Source organism: Alnus glutinosa, chromosome 1 (assembly GCF_958979055.1).
Source record: "Alnus glutinosa chromosome 1, dhAlnGlut1.1, whole genome shotgun sequence".
NCBI classification, from domain to species: domain Eukaryota; kingdom Viridiplantae; phylum Streptophyta; class Magnoliopsida; order Fagales; family Betulaceae; genus Alnus; species Alnus glutinosa.
The window spans coordinates 17542654-17552131 of NC_084886.1; the positions used below are offsets into that span (position 1 = coordinate 17542654).

The following is a 9478-nucleotide window of genomic DNA, read 5'->3' on the forward strand; positions in this document are numbered from 1 at the left end:
CTTCATGCGCCAAAATCTCTTCTTCTTCTACATTTTTTTCGCTTTGACTTTTGGGGATGGCCAAAACACCCCCAAGGGCAAAACTGGTTGCGGGTGGCTTCTCTTGGCCAAAATGAGGGTGGCATGTGGCCCAAAGGGGTGGCTCAGACACCCCTAAAATTTTATTTTCTTTTTAAGTCCTTGAAATAAAATAAAATATATATATATATAGTAGCCATATCAGCGCTGGCATGACTTTGGAGACAGGTGTCGCATAGGTATTCTAACACGTGTAGGATGACAAGATGGAAGTTAGTTTTGGACGAAAAAATGAACAGAAATATCATTTCCGTCTTTTTTTAATAACACATGTGTCTCTTATTTATGATCAAAATAAAAACTGAGGGGACAAAAATAAAATTTTTAAACCACAAATGTGTGTAAGGTATTTAACCCTTATTTACATGAAACTTTGCTTCAATACGTCCAACAGCAAAATAAGACACGCATGGAATAATTAAACTATAGTGTGCTAGCTATAGTGATTACCTAACTATGTGCTGATGAAAGGTGGAAAATATTGTGTTTTACCATTACAGGTCGTGGATTCGATGTCAAAAGTGTGTCCAACATTGACAATTGGGCCAACAGTTCCATCTTTCTACTTGGACAACCGTGTGGAAAATGACAATGATTATGGGCTTAACCTTTTCAAATCAGACTACTTGTCCGTTTGCACTAACTGGCTCAATACTAAGCCAGCAGGATCTGTTATTTATGTGTCCTTTGGCAGCTTGGCCAGTTTAAGCGACAAGCAAATGGAGGAACTGGCGTTTGCTTTAAAAGGAGGCAAATTCTATTTCTTGTGGGTGGTGAAGGATTCAGAGGAAGAAAAGCTTCCGGAAAATTTTGTGGAAGAAATAGCCGTCGAAAAGGGCTTGGTGGTGAAATGGAGCCCCCAAGTGGAAGTGCTATCGAGTAAGGCCGTTGGGTGCTTTTTGACGCACGGCGGGTGGAATTCAAGCCTTGAGGCATTGAGCTTGGGAGTTCCATTGGTGGTGATGCCACAATGGACAGATCAAACCACAAATGCCAAGTTTGTTCAGGATGTGTGGAAGGTGGGAATTAGGGTTAAGGATGATGAGAATGGCGTTGTGGGAAGAGCAGAGATTCAGTCATGCATTAGGGAAGTAATGGAGGGAGAGAGAGGAAAAGAAATGAAGGAGAATGCCAAGAAATGGAGGGGTTTGGCTATTGAGGCAGTAAGTGAGGGTGGCACTTCAGACAACAACATTGATGAATTTGTTTCTAAATTGATAAAACCCTAGTTAGTTTCCTTTTGCAAAGTTAAATATTTCATCTAAATAAAATTTGTTTAGTAAGGAAATGTTATTTGAATTTAATAATTTTATTATCTTAACTCGATCATGATATAATTATGTGAGTGTAACCTTTTTCTTTCTTTTTGTCTGACCTTGGTTATGGCACATTGGCACAAATTAGACAAAGGCGGAGACGATCATCCGGCCATCGATTGTACTCATTATAAAAGAATGTTATAGTTTCTTCTAGTGTCTTTTTGAAATGACATAAATGTAATAAAAAAAATTAAAAAATTGTATCCATGTCATCCAAAATTGTAATAAAACTGGTTGTACTCATTATAAGAGATCCTCTAATGCCTCCCCCTGCCACTTCCAATAGGGGTTATTTACCTCCTCCTCCACCCCCTCCTCCACCTCCTAGTCTCTCACATAAAGCTTCTTCTACACCACCTCCTCCACCCCCACCGCCGCCCCCTTTCAATTCATCTAAGGTTGCACCACTAGCCCCTTCACCTCCCCCTAGTCAACAATCTTTTGTGCCACCCCCACCGCCCCCACTGCCACCGCCACCACCATCCTCAGGAAGTGCAATTAACAAATTTCAACCACCACCGCCACCACCTCCGATGCCAAAACTGTCCCCTTCGTGTTCAACATCTAATCCTACTTCTGTTCGTGGGGTACCGCCTCCACCACCTCCACCTCTAACAAGTGGGAACCCTGGTAATGTTTGTCGGCCACCACCACCTCCACCACCTCCAGGACCTGCACGGCCAGGTTCAATTGTGCCTCCTCCACCACCAGTTTCCTGGTGCTCCTACACCACCAAGTCGTGGTGCAACACCAGCTCCTCCCCCGCCTCCTAGAGCTAAAGGCTCTAATGCACTACCGCCACCACCTCCGTTAGTTGGTAAGGTGAAAGCTTCTTCGGGGCCATCAAGTCTTGGAAGAGGTCGAGGTGCTGGTAGCACTACTCTTGCCCCTAAGAAATCTTCACTAAAGCCCCTACACTGGATAAAAGTTACTCGTGCGATGCAAGGGAGTTTATGGGCTGATTCTCAAAAACAGGAAAATCAGTCAAGGTGTGTTCATTTAGAACTTGTATAAAGATATTATATGTTCCATCTGATAGCTTTTTCAAGACGCTAAAGTAACTTGTGCATTTTCAAGGAACTATTTTATAAGCATTAATCAAATGTTTAGGTTCAGTATACTAAATGATAATGGCACTCGTCGATATGAATAATACTTTCATTCAAATTAAAGGCTGAGCAAGTTAATTGAAAATCAACTTTAGAGCAGCCATTCTACCTTTTTTTACACAGTTTCCTTTTACTTCCTCCTTTTCTGAATGATACTATGTTCTCTGGTGTTTTCAGTTGATTTGCTTCTGTAATTTTCCCTTTTGTTGTGTTTTGTTTTCTCCTACTCCTCTCTCTCCAGGAGGGTGTGTGTGTGGGTAGGTGCGGTTTTGTTCTTATAACACTTCTGATATATCATTGAAAGTTTTTGTTAGTGCCCCTGAAATAGATATTTCAGAGCTTGAGAGTCTGTTCTCAGCTGCCTCTGCTACGGATGGGAGTGGCACTAAAGGTGGAGGTCGACGTGGTTCTAACATGAACAAACCTGAGAAAGTGCAACTGGTAAGCAACCCCCCCCCCCCACAAACCTTCACTCTCTGTCTTTGTCTCACTATTGTATGTATTACATATGGTTTGGTGCTGGAAACACTCAGACAAACATTGGAAGATACATGCTTTCTATTTTATAGTTTTATTCAGTTATAAATGATCCTGAAGATATCTGTACAGAGATTTTTTTTTTTTTTTTTTTCGAATTATGACAGCTCTATTATTAGGTGCTAATTAACAATTAGACAAATCCTTGGGAAAGATGAAATAAACAATCATATGAAAATCTCTGATTTTGTTGGTGGATGGCTCAACTTTGAGATACTAAACTGCCTAACTCTGTTAACACTTGATGAATATTTGCCTAAAGCACCTCACAAGGAGGCATATTTTAGTTACACTGGCACACCGTGATCCCCAACTGATCAATATATGATCCATTGTAGGGCAACCTAAGGTTTTTCTCTGCCTGAATTAAAATCACTGTAGGAAGATATCAGGACTTTGGTTGATTAGCATCCAAATGTGTACCAAAAAGAATGATTCTGTTATATGGAAGGAATAAGCGGTTATCACTCAAAATAAATTTATGATTCAACTCTGCCACTTGTAGCATTTTGCAACATTGAAGTTTTATTACTGTTGCTATTATTACGACATTGGAATCTCAGGAGGTCCTATCTTTTAAGCATGTTTTATTTAGTGGCACTACATCACAAGTTGATTTTGACTGCACAAAAATTTAGAGATGCACTGGTGCTTTTACCATGAGAAATTTAATTTGTTAATCCTTTTCTTTTTCTCTTTTTTGTTTATTTATTTATTTATTTTTAATTTTTAATTTATGGCAAATATACATCAACATCTTTTATAAATGGTATACTGGACATTTTTTTTGGCCAACTATTGCTGAAGTTAGTTTCTAAATGTCTCTATCAACAATACATAAATGGTGCAGGACATTTTTTATTCTCTCTACCTTTGTTATGTAAATGTTTCTACCAAATGTGGTGCTATTGTGATCTGTTATATTATATGTATCTAAAACTCAAGTTTTTTATGCTGTGTTTCTCTCTGTCAGGTTGACTTGCGTAGAGCGTATAATTGTGAAATAATGCTCTCAAAAATAAAAATTCCTTTGCCAGATATGATTGTAAGTTTCTTTCTTTTACTCATGCTACATGTTCAACTAACTTCAATACAATTTGACAATTGAGGGAATAGTTTTGATTTTTGGTCTCATGGGATTCTTTGTGAATGTATCACACTGGAAATGTGAAATTAGAATTGTCACTGACTTAGTTTTTTTTGCACATGCTCTTGAAGACATCAATGTCAAAGTTTTTCAAAGTGATGTCTAAACTTTGTCATCTATTGACAACATTGCATGGTCTTACCGTTGAGCATTCAGCTAACCTTGATTGTGTGTTAGCATAATGTAATAATATAGGCAAGGGATTTTCTCAGATGAATGAACTTGTACAAACCACTGCTCTCCCTCCTGCACCAAAAGTCATGGGAGGGAAGCCAAAAGCTTTCCTCCCCCCTTTTCTCTTCATTTTTTCTCATCTTTTCCTCCTTTTTCCCGTTGCTTATGCCTCCTACGAGGTCCCTATCATGCTAGAACTCTTTCTAGCCCTATCCGCCTCATCAGAGGCAATTTATTTGCTTTTTATGATTTCCGTCTCCACAACATAAAGTTCACCAGCTTACACCATCTTCCTCCACCATGTTTTCTGTGATTTTTGAATAGGTTGTAAGATCGAAATCTTTGGATCTAGGTTTACGTATACTACTCCATCCAATATTGCACAACACACGTCTCACCAGTGGGTTCGCCTGTGTCTTCTGCTTCCACAAACGGTTGTCGCGTTTTCATCTACCGACCACGCATCTGAGCGTGGCATGCATGTGCCAGGGAGTTTGTCTCCCTTTCCGGGGCGTGGTAGCCACGCACCCCGGTTTTCGACGGTTCCCTGCGATACCCATTGGAGAGAGGCTTTCTAGGGGCAGCACGTGGCCTTTACGCACCACCTCTAACAGCTCCTAGTCCCTCTCCTCCACCGGATCTATGTTGTTGTTTATGTTACTGTATTTGTTTTTATTTTCTTTGTATTTTTGGGATTTTCTTTTTGCAACTTTTCTATGTTTATCTTTCTTTCGATGTTTAGGTCTTTAAAACTCTTTTTACACCACAAACCATCTTTATTAGTGGCTTAGATTATTGGCATCCGTGTCAAGAATCATTTGTCCGCATCTTTGGAAGTATTGTCATCACGTACTTACATTTCTATTTTTTATTTTGGATTATCTAGCTCTTGTTGTTGTAATTTCCTTTTATTATGTAATTTTTTTTATGTATAAAAATTAAAAATTAAAAAATTAAAAAAAAAAAAAAGAAAAAAGAAAAAGAAAAAGGAAAGGGTTACCTAAATTTATGAATTGAAAGCAATAGCTAGCTAAGATATAGCAATAGTACGTACGTAAGGCTTCATATATAGCATTACTTTGGATGTAACCATCGATGGCTACAGAGACTAGAGTGTATTTGGTAGGGTTGGCAATTTTTGACACGACCCGCGAATCCGACACGAACACGACACGAGAAAATAGGATTTAATAGGGTTTGGGTTTTTATAATCGGGTTCGGGTCGAAATCGGGTCAACCCGATTCTGACCCGATTACAATCGTGTCTGGCGGGTCAACCCGCGGGTTGACCCGCCAACACGATTATAACACGAATAAAAGAAAAAAAAAAAAAAAAAAAAAAAAATTCAAGAAACTCTGAAACGAACCCTAGCCGCAGTGCCGCACTTTCACTTTGTCTTTCTAATTCTTTCACTCGTTCGGTCTGATTGTTCACACTTCACCCACCGTTCTCGCAACCACGCCCACGAGCCCTTGACGGCGACGATGCTCACGGCTCTCACAGAGTCACACACACAGCCACCAGTGCTACCAGCAGCGGAATAGAGTGGCGGTGTGCGGCAAAGGGGGCAATCGGCGTTGTAGAATTTGGAAATGAGTTCCAAGGCCGAAGATATGGACGGATCGATTCACCGACCAAGAAATTTATTTGGAGTCTGGACACGCCGTCGAGTAATCCCACCAGTGGTCCAATGCTACCAGTAGCGTAAAGCTTTCTGGTATACTATTTTTATTTATATAATTTGGTTATTTGTAATTGCCTTCTAAGAATTGGGCATTTGTGCGGTTCTGGATTCATAGATGCGGCTACCGTCTCTTCTTTCTTCGGATTCTTTCTTCTTCTTCTTCTTCACAACGGGTTACCCGGGTTGTGTTCGGGTAACTCGATTAATTCATGGGTCGTGTTCGAGTTTGAGTTTTCGACCCGATTAACAATCGAGTCGGGTTCGTGTCGAACCCGATTGTGTAATCGGGTCGGTCGGGTTGACACGAACCCGACCCGTGAACCCGAATTGCCCACCCTAGTATTTGGCAATACTCTCGTCTTCCTCTCTATTTTTTTGTCTTTTTGCTTCTAAAAAAAAAAAAATTCAATCCAAGACATTTCAACTCATCTTTTTTTCTTTTTTCTTTTTTCACTTTTTATATTATACAATCATTTTTTATTATTATTCAAATAAAAATAACCCACTTTAAAACAATTTTTTTTTTTCACTTTTTTATAAAATAATTAATATTTTTTATATTTTATATCACATCAATCACTTCTTATTACTATTTAAATAAAAATTTCATAACACAACTATTTGCCAAACGAGAAATGCTACTTCTCAAAAAAAAAAAATCAAAATCTTATTTCCAAATGATAAGTCATAATCCCATAAGATTATGACATATTTTTCAAAATAATAAACCTTATGAAATTGTGATACATTATTGAAAAATTACATTTAAAAAAAAAAAATTGAGATGGGTAATATTTTCCTTTCCAAACAGTGCAAACACACCCTCCACGCTATCGTGGTGGGTTCTATTCTTCTCCAGCTGACATCATCAGTGATCTATTGTGATCGGTACGGTTGACTACATCCAGTTCATAAAAGAGAGATCGAGTAAAAAAAAAAAAAATGGAGTTCTGTTAATAAAGATAGAGGGCACGTAGATCGATACCTTCCAGCCTCTTATTTTCATATATCATATTTTCGTCCTCTGTAGGAGAAAAAACCTACCAGTCATGCAATTCAATTGCCTCTTTCTATAAATTAGAGACGGCATGCATGTATGAGATGAAGAGAAGTAGGTAAGCTCGAGAGAGAGAGAGAGAGAGAGAGATGGAAGGGAAAGCACATCGAGCCCATGTCTTGGCGCTGCCTTATCCAACGCAAGGCCACATAAACCCATTGCTCCAATTCTCCAAGCGATTGGCCTCCAAAGGGGTTAAAGCTACACTCGCCATCACACTCTTCATCAACAACTCCATGCAGCCCCAACCATCAGAATCCGTCCAATTTGACACAATATCCGACGGCTACGATGAAGGCGGATTTGCCCAAGCTGAGAGCATCCCCTCGTATCTCGCTCGAATGGAAGCCATCGGCTCAAAGTCCCTAGCGGACCTCATTATCAAGTACAAAGACACTGCAAACCCTGTTGACTGCATAATATATGATCCCTTCTTGCCTTGGGGTTTGGAGGTAGCCAAAAAGTTTGGCTTAGTTGGAGCCGCTTTCTTTACTCAAACTTGTGCTGTTAATTTCATATACTATTATGTGCATCATGGATTACTGAAGCTCCCAATTTCTTCCACACCCATCTCAATTCCTGGTCTACCGTTGCTTGAGCTTGAAGACACGCCATCTTTCATTTGTGTGTCTGGCTCGTATCCGGCTTACTTTGAGATGCTGCTAAATCAATTTTCCAACATCGACAAAGCTGATTGGGTTCTTGTCAACACCTTCTACAAGCTGGACGTTGAGGTGGGTTTGGTTATATATAGCATCTTTTCAGTTTTATGAATTTACTTGGAAATCTTCTGGAATTGAACTTAACAGATCGTTGGCTCGATTTCTATTAGTACTTTGATTTCACCATAAATATTTGAATATTAACAATATATATATGTAAAAATATATACAGAGCTATACATGCAGTATATTCCAAGGGTGGCTCAATCACCCTCGTGACTCTTAGGGGTGATTTGGCTGATTCGGCTATCTTCATGGGCCAAAACCTCTTCTTCTTCTACATTTTTTTCACTTTGACCCTTGGGGATGGCCGAAACACCCCCAAGGGCAAAACTGGTTGCGGGTGGCTTCCCTTGGCCAAAATGAGGGTGGCATGTGGCCCAAAGGGGTGGCTCAGACACCCCTAAAATTTTATTTTCTTTTTAAGTCCTTGAAATAAAAAAAAATATATCTATATATATATAGTAACCATATCAGCGCTGGCATGACTTTGGAGACAAGTGTTGCATAGGTACTCTAACATGTGTAAGATGACAAGATGGGAGTTAGTTTTGGACGAAAAAATGAACAGAAATATTATTTCCGTCTTTTTTTCATAACACGTGTCTCTTATTTATGATCAAAATAAAAACTGAGGGGACAAAAATAAAATTTTTAAACCACAAATGTGTGTAAGGTATTTAACCCTTATTTACTCAAACTTTGCTTCAATACGTCCAACAGCAAAATAAGACACGCATGGAATAATTAAACTATAGTGTGCTAGCTATAGTGATTACCTAACTATGTACTGATGAAAGGTGGAAAATATTGTGTTTTACCATTACAGGTCGTGGATTCGATGTCAAAAGTGTGTCCAACATTGACAATTGGGCCAACAGTTCCATCTTTCTACTTGGACAACCGTGTGGAAAATGACAATGATTATGGGCTTAACCTTTTCACATCAGACGACTTGTCCGTTTGCACTAACTGGCTCAATACTAAGCCAGCAGGATCTGTTATTTATGTGTCCTTTGGCAGCTTGGCCAGTTTAAGCAACAAGCAAATGGAGGAACTGGCGTTTGCTTTAAAAGGAGGCAAATTCTATTTCTTGTGGGTGGTGAAGGATTCAGAGGAAGAAAAGCTTCCGGAAAATTTTGTGGAAGAAATAGCCGGCGATAAGGGCTTGGTGGTGAAATGGAGCCCCCAAGTGGAAGTGCTATCGAGTAAGGCCGTTGGGTGCTTTTTGACGCACGGCGGGTGGAATTCAACCCTTGAGGCATTGAGCTTGGGAGTTCCATTGGTGGTGATGCCACAATGGGCAGATCAAACCACAAATGCCAAGTTTGTTCAGGATGTGTGGAAGGTGGGAATTAGGGTTAAGGATGATGAGAATGGCGTTGTGGGAAGAGCAGAGATTCAGTCATGCATTAGGGAAGTAATGGAGGGAGAGAGAGGAAAAGAAATGAAGGAGAATGCCAAGAAATGGAGGGGTTTGGCTATTGAGGCAGTAAGTGAGGGTGGCACTTCAGACAACAACATTGATGAATTTGTTTCTAAATTGATAAAACCCTAGTTAGTTTCCTTTTGAAAAGTTTAATATTTCATCTAAATAAAATTTGTTTAGTAAGGAAATGTTATTTGAATTTAATAATTTTATTATTTTAA

The 9478-nt window shown here is 39.4% G+C and overlaps 3 protein-coding genes across 3 annotated transcripts in view; all 3 read left to right on the forward strand.

Annotated features, from left to right (window-relative positions):
• LOC133875549 (UDP-glycosyltransferase 74F2-like) overlaps positions 1–1366 on the forward strand; it is a 2322-nt gene extending 956 nt beyond the window's left edge. The window contains exon 2 of the mRNA XM_062313721.1: positions 579–1366. Coding sequence (XP_062169705.1) covers positions 579–1307 — 729 coding nt within the window. The 3' untranslated portion in view covers positions 1308–1366. The remainder of the gene's footprint in view (positions 1–578) is intronic.
• A 140-nt stretch (positions 1367–1506) lies between these two features.
• On the forward strand, positions 1507–4372 carry LOC133880168 (formin-like protein 14). The gene is made up of 4 exons (XM_062319098.1): positions 1507–2386; positions 2821–2947; positions 4017–4088; positions 4262–4372. The coding sequence occupies exons 1-4, from the start codon at positions 2031–2033 to the stop codon at positions 4370–4372; spliced, it is 666 nt and encodes a 221-aa protein (XP_062175082.1). The 5' UTR covers positions 1507–2030.
• A 2671-nt stretch (positions 4373–7043) lies between these two features.
• On the forward strand, positions 7044–9478 carry LOC133875559 (UDP-glycosyltransferase 74F2-like). The gene is made up of 2 exons (XM_062313733.1): positions 7044–7840; positions 8658–9478. Exons 1-2 carry the CDS (start codon positions 7196–7198, stop codon positions 9384–9386), a joined length of 1374 nt encoding a protein of 457 aa, XP_062169717.1. The 5' UTR covers positions 7044–7195; the 3' UTR covers positions 9387–9478.